The sequence below is a fragment of the Artemia sp. Qi Xiang Cuo genome, chromosome 3 (assembly GCF_049724085.1).
Source record: "Artemia sp. Qi Xiang Cuo chromosome 3, ASM4972408v1, whole genome shotgun sequence".
In the NCBI taxonomy this organism is placed as follows: domain Eukaryota; kingdom Metazoa; phylum Arthropoda; class Branchiopoda; order Anostraca; family Artemiidae; genus Artemia; species Artemia sp. Qi Xiang Cuo.
The window spans coordinates 25,924,284-25,938,574 of record NC_142796.1 but is presented as its reverse complement, the minus strand read 5'-3'; the positions used below and the strand labels follow the sequence as shown (position 1 = coordinate 25,938,574).

The following is a 14,291-nucleotide window of genomic DNA, read 5'->3' as shown; positions in this document are numbered from 1 at the left end:
GGCCCTAAAAAAAAACTCTCGTAATTTTTATACATCCCAATCTACCTGTTCTTAAGATCAACTTTGTAGCTTCTTCGTTAAAACATGGTGTATAATCATGCATTATTATCTGTTCTTCCTTTTTCCACAAGGACGAAAATTCTTTTATTGTAATAATTTTTTTTCCGTGACCTTTTATTTAATAAATTTAGCGAATTCAGAATCTGCATAAAAAGCGATATCATTTAAAATACTTTTTAAATTCTGATTTTTAGAGCTTCGATTACTGTTGTCAAGGTTTCTTTTTTTCATTTTCTACCGTTTATTAACAAAAATGATTTCATTTTCCTTTAACTATCAAAATAGCCTGCCTTGTTTTTATTACTTCCATTTATATTTTATTTGCTATCTAATTAACACGTTAACATTATCATGTCAAAGAGTATCAAACTTACCCTTTCCATTTCTGATACTTTTTGGAATCGTCCGTCGAGCTCTCTTCTAATCGCTGCTGCCTGCTCGTCCAAAGAATCTAACTGCAGCGCATTAAATAATAGCTGATGCTCAAATTTCTTCACTCCTAAGATCTGCTGAAACATATCATAAAGATGCTCTTTACTCATAGGCATTTCACTATTAAGGGATTGCTGCATTTGTCTGTTTGGCCTCTTCGAATCATCTTCGCCTGTCAACCAGAAATTAATTTAAGATATTAGAAAATTAAAGATCTAGGTAAGTGTTCACTATCTAAAATGATAGAGGAGAATTTACCAATGATAGAATGATAGAGGAGAATTCGTGTGCTTAATGTGCACACGATGTTTAACGCACAAATATGCATCGTAAAACATTCCCGAATGTTTACCTGCCCACTAATTCTTCAGAATACTTAGCAGATTGCCATATCTCGCATTAACTACCGAAAAGATAAATAAAAAACAAAAAGGAAAATTTCTTCAAAGATTTTAAAATTAGTGTTGAATACACATTTAATGCCAAGGTTCCATGAAGTACGGCAGCACCTGTGACCCATGTGCGGATCAATACAACTATTAATGTTATCGTATCGAAATCGAACTCACTGAAGGGGCCACAAAAGTCCTATATGCTCATTTCTACCATGTTTAATCAGGGTCCAATAAATGGATTATTCTTATGATTGCAGATGACAAGGGTTTAGCAGTGTTGTCAAATGGGATGTGTTTTCGCAATTTGGGGGTTTTTGAGTTCTTCAAGTTAGCGCATTTTACACAGTGAGTGTTTTTGGGAAATTGCACCTTTGACACGTTTTTGCTAGAAAAATGGTGCTTGTGTTGCCCTTTCGCTGGGAAAAATTGTGCTTGTGACATATTTCTATTTTTAAGGCTCTGCTACCTTATGCCAAACATCTAGTAACACTGGAGTGCATCCCTTACCTCAGAAAGGTCCAGTTCGTTACACATGCTCGAAACAACAAAATAGCTGTTGTTCAAGAGGCTGGCAGAATGAATCTCGCCATGATTCCAGTAAACTAAGCTGACGAGAAGAGATTTTGATACCTCATTTCTCCCTCCCTCTACAAAGACTGAACTGTATGAACTGAACTGAACTGTACACAGAAGGGCAAAATTATAAGCCTAACACTTACTCCCCACCAAGTTTGGCTTAGATCTGATACTCCCTTCTGAGAAAATATTTCATGACAAGAATGTAATTAGAATCAAAATCAGACTCGAGAAAAAGAAAAACGAGCAATCACTAACTTTGTCAAAATTTAGCAATCCATTCTAAAACTTATCCAAATGAAAATATTTAGAGATCTCCTCTATACAGGGCAGTCATGCTCACTCTTACTATCAGAGAAGTTTTAGTATATGCCCTGAAAACACAAATTTAGGTACCTTTCCCTACGCAGAGTATGAATTATGGCCTGATAACTAAACATCCCGAATTCCAAATTATTACTCTTTTGTCTTATAGAGTTTGATTGGTCTTTGACAATCCGTTTTGATAGATGTTCCGAAGGAAAATCCTTACGGGTGCATCCCACAGAGGTTCGGTCAGTCCCCCCACCCCAAAAAAATATGACACTTACTTTGAATTTCAACCAAACATGATTCTACTATATGTCTTTATAATAAGGATATGGTGACTCCTCCCCAAAAAAGCATACCTATTATGCTAGATCTCACTTCCCACCAATTTTTTTAATTTCTTATGTGGAACTCAATTCGATAGATCTCTAAATGCTTTACTCGAGTCAGATCTTAAAAGATCCCTAAGATATTTACTTCTGGAGTTTGGAGAGTTTCGTTGTGTTTCTTGTCCATACTATCTAGTAAGCTTGAAGCATGAATTATTTCAATTTTCGCTCACTTGTCAACTTCTGAGCAGCTTTATTTTAGCGTTTCACGATTACCATACCGAGAAAAAGCGTCGAATTTTCCTCTATTATCGTCATCAATCTACACACCACTGACACCATAAAAACAATAAATAAAATGTGACTAAAACAGTAATGTTACTCCAAAGCACAATTTAGAAACTTTATAAAGTATCCTTTGTTTGATTTTCTGTCAATGTTCCTTCCACGCGAGGTTTTATTCTATTTTATTTTTTTTATTGTACGAGTACTACAAATGAAATGGTGTAAACTTGGCTAGGAACAAGAATGCTCCGAATCTTAAAAATACTACGGAAATTAAGGTCTTTAAATTCTAATTTGTTTAGAATTTTACCGTTGATTTTAGCTGACTTGGGTTGTAATACGGTCATCAAATGGTCAATTTTGAAATTCCTTTAAAATGATTATATTGAATCGACTTTAAAAGAGTTTGCACGGAAAATGGATCTAGAAATACAAGGTTTGGCAATTTCATTCAAGAATAATCTTATTCAGCCCTTAATTTCCAAACCGACTGTTATTGTTATCTTAAATTAAATGCGTCAAATTTATTCACAATGAGATACAACGAACAAAAACAACACCCCATTGGCTCAAATACACTTGTGTGAGGAAACTCAATAGGAAAAACCATTTAAAGCTATAAACCAAAAAGAAACCCTCCTAAAAACATACGAAAACATGGATAAAGAAAAGTTCTGAAAAAATAACAGCAAATCCCCTCCCTCCTTACTCCTGTCGTCACCACCTGAAGTCTCAAATCCTCTAGTCACACCCAGGCTATTCAGTGATCTCAAACGCTTTTTGTGTGTGGCAAGTTTTACCCCCTTTCGATTTTTGTGAGCAACAGCGGACAGGGAAGTTGGTTCCAAGCATCATTTTAAACTCACCTCTCAACTCCAATGAAAGTATATAAACACTGGACCAGAAAATTCTAAAATGTAAAAAGCACTAGTTTTGACTTACAGGAGATTTCAATCAATTTCTAGCAATATTAAGTAGGGCTGTAAAAGGGGTGAGGTTAAAAAAAAGACGGCACCAGATTTCCAGTGTTTCCAGACGGCACCAGATGTATCCACCAGTGACTTCAAAACATTGGAGAAGAATCTTGACCCTAACATACGCACACAATTCGTGCCTCAGTCAAAGCGCTAAAAACTCAGTCAAGCGCGAAGGCGATGATATTATTATAGTTACATTTTCGGATTGAGCATAGGAAAATTCATTAAATCCAGAAAATCCACTTTATTTAGACTTTAGAGGAGTCACCAAATGTTCTGCCATCAACAGGGTTGCCACTCAGCCGGTTTTTTTGGTGCCACTTTGGGAAGCAAAATAGTGTCAATTTTGTATAAAAAGTGTCATTTTCCAAAAATTTGCCGCTCACGACGCTTCGCGTCGCTCGCATTCATCAACAAGCTTTTCAAATTCAAAATACTGGCCAATCCGCTTGGGAGCACCTCCACGTGGTTTTCCGCATCTTTAAGTTCTCCAACATGAAATGTTGGATCTAATACCATCTATCAACTATAAAAAAGAAATTTTGATTTTACTTAGTCGGTGCTGATTTCCGGCTTTGCGCAGCACTTCCACTCTTCTCAACTTTCCAGCCCCCCCTCCTAAAAACCCGCTAAAACACAAATCGTGCTTACTATATAAAATGGGAACTCGTCCCCCAGAGTACTTTCTTCTCTTTTTTCTGAGCAGTCTTTGTTCATAGCGTGAAAAAGGAACATAAAAAGAAAAGAAGAAATACCTTCAGTTTTTTTTCTTTTGAGGAAACGGAAAAAAAAGCAACAGCAATACTCGTCTATATTGAGAGTTTTTTATCCAGTTTTTCAATAATATGTACTATCTGGATTATTACAGTGCATTCGTGTGCTTGAAACTTTTCTTTTCTCGAAAAATACTGAAGAGAGTGCCACTAACATAGATCGTAGTTATTGATGACCCTATGATACTCTTTCAAATAATTTATTTGGAAAAAACTAGTGGAAAAACAATAATATAGCTATATCATCTAACCCGTTTATCACAACCTGAATAGAATAAGTTTCACGAGAACTCTCGCCACTCCCGGTAAATTTGTCTTTAAGATGTCTCCAGGGACTAGGGCATAGGAACAGTCAACTAGCATTTTAAGTATCAATATGAAAGCACCTTTATAATTAAACACGAGCATTTAGAGTATTAATTAAAAAAATCAGCACCATAAATCAGCATCGATATATAAATGAAACCCAAAACTAACAGAAATTAAAATAAATAACCGAGTCAAACTCAAAACGAGTAGAAATTAACGTAAGTTGGGCGCAAAACCCTTATGCCTTCCTAAGGCCAGAACAAAATTTGCACTTTACTGAAAAAAATAAAAATAAATGTGCATTGTCACTTTAATATACATATAATGATATTTAGTAATCAAAATGTTAAAATTATTTGATTGATTAAAGTTATAAAAGTAAAAACATTTATATTTTTTTTCAGTAAAGTGCAAATTTTGTTCTGGCCTTGGGAAGGCATAGGGGTTTTGCGCCCAACTTATGTTAATTTCTGCTCGTTTTGAGTTTGACTCGGTTATTTATTTTAATTTCTGTTCGTTTTGGGTTTCATTTATTTATCGATGCAGATTTATAGTAGTTTCGAGCTTGGTAGATTATTTTATTTTATTTTTCTCATTTTTAGTTTAATGGAGTTCTTTACTTTTCATTGAAAAAGTTATTTTGTGGAAAATTTTTTTTTAATTAATTTCTGTTCGTTTTATATTGACAGAGTCTTTTCAGGGGAAAAGAAAATATCACTTTAAATATTTTTGTTTTTTAAGACTTTATAGTTTGGCATGTTATTTGGATGTTGGAGAAAAATTTTAAACAATTTTTTGCAACATCCACAATCTTAAAAGTCTGGGCACAAATTGTAATGTTCTATTTAGTTTGATACCTCCTCCAGTTGACCTGCAATGGAAAACTTGATACCATTCGTAAAAAAATCTGTTTACTTTCTTTGATAGCTTTGATACACTTACGCTATCTTGATTTGGTTAAATTTTAAGAGCAGGAGTAGCCCCTAAAATTTGAACATAATACCCTCAGTCGTTCTTGGGATACTGCTGAGATGCCTTATTGTGAATTAGCTTTATCATAGTGCATTTTGATTTAACATAGAGGTAACATTACGTTTTTAAACATAATGGGCAAATGGGAGGGTGGGAGTGGAAGGGGGATTAGTAGCCCTCCAATCACATTCGACTATTAAAAAGGGCATCAGCCCTTTCATTTTCTATCAAATGAGTCCCTTTCGAAGCTCACGAGACAGCTCTTTCAATACGAAGTGTCCTGGTCTATATAACAACAACAATAAAAAATATCACAAGTCACTTTTGACTATTAAAAATGGCACTAGCCCTTTGAATTTCAAATCAAATAAGCCCTTTTCTGAAATTTCTACGATAACGTCTTCTATAAAAACCTTATATGCCCCCAGGGCATAACTTAAAACCCTTGCCCTTAGGGTTGTGGCAGAGTATCCTCCTCAAAAACATATTTTCTATCTGGAAATCAACTACGATGAACAAAATGGCTATCTCAAAATTCTTATTGGATGTCTTTGGGGGAATGATGGGCGTGGGGGGGGGCTAGTTGCCCTCCAATCACTTTCGACTATTAAAAAGCGCACTAGCCCGTTGAATTTCCAATCGAATGAGCTTTTTTTGAAGTTTCTACGACATCCCGTTCTATAAAAACAGTATATGCCCCCTGGGCATAACTTAAAACCCTTGCCCTGAGGGTTGTGAGGGATTGTCCTCCTCAAAAACATATTTTCTATCTGGAAATCAACCACGCTGAACAAAATGGCTATCTCAAAATTTTGATTGGATGTGTTTGTGGGAATGATGAACGTGGGGGGGGGCTAGATGCCCTCCAATCACTTTCAACTATTTAAAAAGACACTATCCCTTTGCATTTCGAATCAAATGAGCCCCTTTTGAAGTTTCTATGACAACGCCTTCTATACAAACCTTATATACCCCAGGATATAACTTAAAATCCTTGCCCTGAGGGTTGTTGGGGAGTTTGGAAATCGTCTCTGTCCTCTTCATTGCCAAGTATTTTGTACCAAAGATCACTGGGTTATCTTCGCTTATCAGTGATAAGAATAAGAATATAAAAATTTCTCACACACAGATAGAGACAAACACGTTTATGTTTTCCACCGCACAGAAATATTCTTGCATCGAATAATTGCCGAGCGCGGAGTTAAGATAAGAATCTTAACTGACAGAAAAAGGATATCGATGCATATCTAGATTGACAGTTTTCCTTCCGTTTGTTTTGGCTGAAAAAATTCTTTTTTTTGCAAAATAGTGCTACTTAGCAAAAAAATTTCCACTTTTGCTAAAAAGTGTCGTAATAGTGTCAGGTGTCCCGATAAGTGCCATTAAAAAAAAAAACTGTCAACAGTGACACTAAAGTGTCACCGGTGGCAACCCTGGCCATCAATATTTATTCTAAAACTAACCTAGTCCTCGGGTATACGGTCCACTGCTCCCTGAAAATTACCACTCGGCGCTTCCTACGGGTATCTCATTTATCGAGCGACTAAAAATCAATTCCTTTTAATCGCTCCTATTGTCTAGGAAAAAGGGACCTGGGATATATTAATTCCCTGGTGGCTGCTGAACAAAGCGTAAGGAACAAAAGAAGTGATATCGCAAGAAAATGCTCGTCGGAGGAGACTCCAGGGATGATATTGGAATTGAGAAGACTCTAGCTGTAGATAAAAGCCTACAGAACACCATAACAACATTGGAAGCACTTGTAAATCGAGAAAATAAAGAGTGATGGTTAATTGGAAAATTATCAAAGTAAACTTAGTGATAACTGAATAAATTTTCAAGTTTCGAACACATAAAATTGAAGTCCAGCATAAATAATGGAAGTACAGCATTAACACCATGTTAAAAAAACATAAGCGCACACAGAAAAACAAACTCAAAAAAGAATTTGATAAAATAAGACAAAATAACGCAAACGTAATTTGACTGTATGTCTCTATGCATTAAGGCTCTAATTTTTTTGCATAAGCGAAATGAATGGCCAGTCTTTCACAAGACCATACTCAATGTCTGGGGAATTCCCCCGTTTCTAATGTTGAATTTAGGATACAATTCACTTTTTCTCCCATTAAGAAAAGGCTGCATATTTGTTTTGAAAGTGTCAAAAAGCAAAAAAGAACTTTATCAGGACAGAAAAAAATTGGATGAGGTGGAAATTTTTCAGTAATACGAAAATTACTAGATTATGGTAAGCTTTAATTATTTTACCTTTATCCAACTAAGTTTTTTTTTTTACGCAGATTAATAATAGTTTTTGTTAATCAATCTTGAAATGTAGCCGCTAATGCCTTTTTTCCAGAAGCGATACCAATGCTTAATACATTGCAATTTTTTTAATACCAGATGCGAAAATTACTGGTTAAAACCATGACCGCAAGGAAGGGGAGCAGAGGGGGGGGCAGCTGCCCTCCCGTAGAACTTCAAATTTACGCTAGATATTAACGAGTTCGTATGTTGGAATTTTTCTGTTGGATGCTCACTGGTAGATGGTTGAAAACGCTGGAAATAAACTGAAATTTCTAAATATCGTTTCCGATATCGATATTTACGTTTCCATATTCAATATTGATTTCTCGTCTGATATATAGATATATCAATTTTGAGATTTAATATCGCTCACTTTAAACTTTTGAACTGAATTATTAGAACAAGAGGCTGTTATCTAACCATAATGTGATTAGTGTCAAATTACTTTTATAGTGTTTATATTTTCTGGAAATTGGAAGTAGGATAGTTGGTTTATTGTGTTATACTATTGCCGGAAAAGTAAAACATGAAAAATGCCTCGTGTTTCAAAACAAAGCTTATTTTTGATATTCTTTCTTCTATGTGACGGTTTGAAAATCCGTTTTCGATGCTAAGCACACATTGCGTTGAAATAACGGAAATTCGTTTTAAATCAGCCCGAACGTTTGGGATGAATGAAAATTCAGTACAAACGTTTGAGAAGGGGTGGAAGCAGGGAATCAATAAATCCTACTGACTTACTTGGTAATTTTTACCAGTTTTATTTTTCTATTTTCAAAAATAACGGACGATTTTTCCGTATAAACACATTGAAATATCAACGTGTTACGGTAATGATGAAATTATTGATTAAATACATGACATTTAAGTATTTCGTATGCTATGAAATTGGAGGGGGTAAGGACCTGCCGTATACATAAAGACGGCTGTAAATCCCAGTCTCCAAACTAAATATTTTCCGAATCGAATTCACTGTTCATGTCAAACAGTTCCCTTTCTAGAAATTATTAGTTACATATTAAGAGTTCAGCAAAAACTCGTTTGTATTTTTCCAGGTCTGAAATAAGAGGGTTTGGTAAATTCTTAAGTTTGGTAAATTTAGTAGATAAGTGTTTGGTAAATTCTCTCCTATCCCTCATTTGCTCTCTAATACATTTATCAATGAAGGAGAAAAAACGGCTACTGGCGGGAAAGTTTCGTTTTAGTACTTAGAATTCTTCTCTAATGCACAGTTGAGGTTAGGCTTATCTCTTGCGAACCAAAATTTGCTTTTTACATAAAAATATAAGCTGGCTTTTTTAAGAGCTTAGAAATAAACATGAAATAAAGTAACCCGCTGTTATCTATCGTCATGAAATTCAAAAGAAATTGCTAGATGTATTCTAGAGAAATTGACGAGAGATTATTTGGGGTACCCGGCTGACTAACCGTATCTCAAAGAGTAAGTTGCATGAACAATTTGGTTCAATCCCGATTTCTAGGGCTATAATGAGGGAAAGATTGAGATGGCTAGGACACGTTCTGTGGATGAAGGAGTACAGATTACTAAAGACTGGCCTTGTCGGCCAACTTTCTAGGGCCAAATGAAAAGCAGGTGGTTCCCGAATGGGTTGGACGTATGTTGTAACAAAACATTTAAGGAAGATGGAAACTTCTTGGGAGGGTATAAAGAAGAAGACTTTGAATTTATTAGGATGGAGGAGGAGCGTACGTATCGTTGTTGGTCTTGGGCGGCTTGGTGCTGCATTGAGTTATTAGTATTTGTAGTAGTTGTATGTAAACTGGTTTAAAATGCTTTGATGACAGAACAGGATCCTTTTCTAAGGATTTGGTTATCTGTTTTGGAGCAACCAAAAAAAAAAGTTTTTCAGAATAGCGTGTTGAAAAGACATGATCTAATCAAGAATTTCAATTTCAATGAAAAATGGAGACTAGCTGATTTCACTTTTTTCAATTTTTTTGGGTGATTGACGCACCTCCTACGTTTACCTATTACCTTAGGCATAACTTACACACCTCTTACACTTACACCTCTTACATTTTATGAGTTTATGAACAAGAAGTACGGAAGCAAGTATTGACTTTGAAGTGCAGAGTGTTCTGAAGTAAAAATCAGGGTAAACAGTGTAGTGTTAAACTAAAAATAAACTAAACTAGCCTATTATCATGTATAAGGTTAAAAACAGAGAAAAAAATAAATACTGATTTGAGATCAAAACGGACCGTAGTTCATGTGACGAATATGCTCCATACCAGTTCCAACCTGGAGGCGTGCCTCCCTACGAAAACATGGCCTAGTCTAAAGGGAGGTGGGAATATTAGCCAGAATTGACAAAAAAAAAAGTTAAATTAAAACTACGCAGTCACGCAACAATATCCTAAAACACTTAAAAGTTGATTATAAAACTCGAAAACTAATTTTTTTTTATTACCAAGCAAATAATGCAAATTTTATTTTAATTAACGTAATATTAACGTCAGAAATGACTCTTGCATAAGAAAATATGAGTGAGAAACTTAAATACATTTTTACAAAAGTGACAAAAGTTATAAACTACACAAAAACAGTTCATTAAAAGTAAGCATTTTTGCAAAGTTGTGTGAAGATATGGGAGCTGCTTACACCTTACTTTTATACTATTGTGAAGAACGTTGGCTATCTCGTGCAAAAGAGATTCAGAGGGTATTTGAAGTAAAAGAAGAAATTGCAAGTTTTCTCTAAGAAAGTCAAAAAGAAGACGCAAATGTTTGGGGAGGATACTTTTATTATTAAACTTACTTGTTTAGTGGACATTTTTGGAAAATCAAGTATTTTGAATATATTGCCACAAGGGCCACCAATACATCTATTGTAAAAAAAAATACAGTGATAAGAAATTAGAGCTATGAAAGACAAATTTAGAAAAATCAAGTTTGACATTTTTCCACTTTTAGATTTATGCACCAAAGATAACTTAGAAGCAAACAAAACATATTTGTTGAACATATTGATGTTTTGCTTATTCATTTTTGAATTATTTTGATAATCCTGATTAAAAAAAATATGCCTGGGTACAGAATTCATTTATCGACGAAACTGATGGCGAACTTGAATTAACTTTGGAATTTCTCTTAACGAGAAAGAATACTTGATTGAATTATCTTGTGATTATTCCTTAAACAAGAATCTCAGAATGTATCTCAGATTCAATTTTGGCTGCATATTAAGAGTGAATACAATATTTTGTCAAATAAAGCATTAAAAGTATTGCTACCGTTTGCAACATCTCGTGTATGCGAAACGAGACTTCCAGCATTAGCTGAAATGAAATCAAAATATCGCGCTTGTTTCGTTGTAGAAATGAGCTTTATGTAGCTATCTCATCTTTGACACTTTGCACACTTCGGCCCTTTGAATCAGAATTAATAAACTTTGCACAAACAGGCTAGCATAGCCATCTCATTAAGCTACCATAATATAAAAATATTATTCGTTTTTTTTTGTTTATAATTTATAGTACTAAAAAATGTTGTGCTTATTTTATCTTATAAAATGGAAGGGAGGCACTATATGAACAAAGGGAGGCGCTATAGGAACAAAGGGAGGCGCTATATGAACGGCTCTCAAGGGAGCCGAGGCAAAGTAAAAGTTGTAAACAACTGCTCTAAACTGAACGGGATTCATTTCTAAGAATTTGGTTATCTCTAACGAAATAGCTGAAATTTTTTTCAGAAATTGCGTTTATAAAAGCGTAATCCAAACCAAAATTTTAATTCTGATGATGGTTTGAGAGCTGTTAGTTTGAAGTTTCGAATCCACTAGAAGACAAATGCGCGTAGTTTCACCACTTTTGTTTAATACAATTTAATTGAATTTTGCTCTAAAGTTTCAAGTTTTCTAAAATTTATCTTTCTTCCCTTTCGAATATAGTTGCAAAAGAAGCATTGAGTCAAAGAATATTTACCTTGATTCTTATTTGGTATTCTTTGCATGCATCAAGTAAAAAACAAGCTGTTTCAAAGGAAAGGAAAGAGTGATCTTAAAGCTTAAAACGAACAAAAATAATCCTAAATATAAGGAATGGGGGTAACAGTGCCTCAGCTTATCGGTTTTTACTGAAGTTTGACTATTTTTTATAAGCCTAGTATTTTAAGGTTTTTATTTTTTTAAGGCCTTGTTTTTTTGCGTTTATTTTTATCTTTTAAGGCTTATTTTTTTGCACTCATATTTTTTTATGAGCGCAAGAAATAAAGCCGGTTGGTAATTGCAAAACTATATTTACTGAATACTCTTCAAAACAATTGTTTTAAAAATATTAATCGTTAAACCAAATGTAAATTCATAAATCGCTTCACTCTAAGCATTGTAATAACAAATTCTAACGTTTATTACATTAACCTTGTGTTAGAGAATTCATTCTTAAGGCATTGAGACTTTAGCGTAATGAGCAAGGTTGCTGGGGGGGCTATATTTTTATTAATTTACTTTACTGCCATTTAGATACTCCATTACTTTATGGATGACTAAATCAGTATTTATGAACCATTCAAAGGCTAAATCCCTTTAACTTTCACATTAAGTTCTGAACACCTTAGATCCACAGAATTCAAAAGTATACTTAATTGAATTGGAATATGAAATGTCTGTTTATCACCTGATGAATTAAAAGTAAAAATTGTTTCATTATAGCCCTAGCGCTTAATGACAATTACGTTAATTTAACTAAAATCCCTTCAACTGCAATAGTACGTCCTGGGCGAAAGCCCGAGTTTTTCCAATTATGCACAAAAGAACAGTATTGCCAACACCGAACCCGTATGAAAAGTTTTAACAATATAGTCTAATAAATTATCTGTTTATCACTTTTCCATATTTTTTTTTTTTTTTTTACAAATTTTCGTCCAAAACCATGGCTGACTTGTAGAGGTGGTCAAGTCATTGTATATTTTACACTAAATTATTAAAAATTCATCATACGAGCTGCAGCCATATTTTCCGGACCAGAGGAAGCTATTTTCTCTCCTCCCTATTACGCTCATAAAAATTCTAAATCATGAACACATTGCTTACCTTTGAAGATTGTATCAAATTTGACAATCCAAGAAGTCAAAACTGTCTCTTTACTCAGTCCATCTATCTCGGGAAGGGACCTAAAATTAGAATATAAATACAAGCTAAAAACCAGTATCAATGTTCATTCATCCTTTTACTCGGCTAGACAAAAATCAGCTATCACATCTGGACCTAACAGAAACCAATTTTGCTTATGAACCTTCATGAAGTCAGCTCTCTTTCACTCAACTCAATCAGAGGCAACGCTGTAGCGTTGCCTATAGTAAAGGCCTTACTGCTCCAATATTTTATTATTTATTATTATATTTTTTCCAGAGGCACTTCATATGGAAGGGGTCGTCGTAAAAACTTATAAGGCGGCTAATTCGATTGGAAATCAAGATTCTAGTGCCTTTTTTAATAGTCGAAAGTGATTGGAGGACAATTAGCCCCCCCCCCCCCGCCCACCATTCCCCCAATCACTTCCAATCAAAAATTTGAGATAGCCATTTTGTTCAGTGTAGTTGATTTCCGGATGGAAAATATACTTTTAAGGAGGACACTCCCCCACAACCCTCAGGGCAAGGGTTCTAAGTTATGGCCTGGGGGCATATAAGGTTTTTATAGAAGGCGTTGTCGTAGCAACTTCAAAACAGGCTCATTCGATCGGAAATTCAAAGGGCTAGTGCCCTTTTTAATAGTCAAAAGTGATTGGAGGGCAGCTAGCCTCCCCCCCCCCCACGCCCATCATTTCCAAACACATCCAATCAAAATTTTGAGATAGCCATTTTGTTCAGCGTAGTTGATTTTCAGGCAGAAAATTTGAGGAGGACACTCCCCCACAACCCTCAGGGCAAGGGTTTTAAGTTATGCCCTGGGGGCATATACGGTTTTATAGAAGGCGTTGTCGTAGAAACTTCAAAAAAGGCTCATTTGATTGGAAATTCAAAGGGCTAATGCCCTTTTTAATAGTCGAAAGTGATTGGAAGGCAACTAACAAACACATCCAATCAAAATTTTGAGATACCATTTTGTTCAGCGTAGTTGATTTCCAGATAGAAAATATGTTTTTGAGGAGGACACTCCCCCACAATCTTCAGGAAAAGGGTTTTAAGTTATGCCCTGGGGGCATATGAGGTTTTTATAGAAGGTGTTGTCGTAGAAACTTCAAAAAAGGCTCATTCGAATGGAAACACAAAGGGCTAGTGTCCTTTTTAATAGTCGAAAGTGATTGGAGGGCAACTAGCCTCCCACGCCCATCATTCCCCCAAACACATCCAATCAAAATTTTGAGATAGCCATTTTGTTCAGCGTAGGTGATTTCTAGAAAGAAAATATGTTTTCGAGGAGGACACTCCCTCACAACCCTCAAGGCAAGGGTTTTTAGTTATACCCTAGGGGCATATAAGATTTTTATAGAAGGCGTTCTCGTAGAAACTTCAAAAAAGGCTCATTCGATTGGAAATTCAAAGGGCTACTGCCCTTTTTAATAGTCTAAACTAATTTGAGGGCAACTAACCCCCCTCTCACGCCCA

The 14,291-nt window shown here is 35.1% G+C and overlaps 2 protein-coding genes across 4 annotated transcripts in view; both read right to left on the bottom strand.

Moving 5' to 3' along the window:
• The window catches only part of Cadps (calcium-dependent secretion activator 1), a 245,037-nt gene extending 232,187 nt beyond the window's left edge, over nt 1–12,850 (bottom strand). For all 3 annotated transcript variants that reach the window (XM_089085689.1, XM_089085690.1, XM_089085691.1), the window contains exons 1-2: nt 12,775–12,850; nt 435–664 (exon numbers count right to left, since the gene is read on the bottom strand). In XM_089085689.1, the coding sequence (XP_088941815.1) occupies nt 435–632 (198 nt within the window). In that variant the 5' untranslated portion in view covers nt 633–664; nt 12,775–12,850. The remainder of the gene's footprint in view (nt 1–434; nt 665–12,774) is intronic.
• Nucleotides 11,245–14,291, bottom strand: part of LOC148953928 (calcium-dependent secretion activator-like) — a 97,486-nt gene continuing 94,439 nt past the window's right edge. The window contains exons 5-6 of the mRNA XM_089086024.1: nt 12,775–12,854; nt 11,245–11,420 (exon numbers count right to left, since the gene is read on the bottom strand). Coding sequence (XP_088942150.1) covers nt 11,245–11,420; nt 12,775–12,854 — 256 coding nt within the window. The remainder of the gene's footprint in view (nt 11,421–12,774; nt 12,855–14,291) is intronic.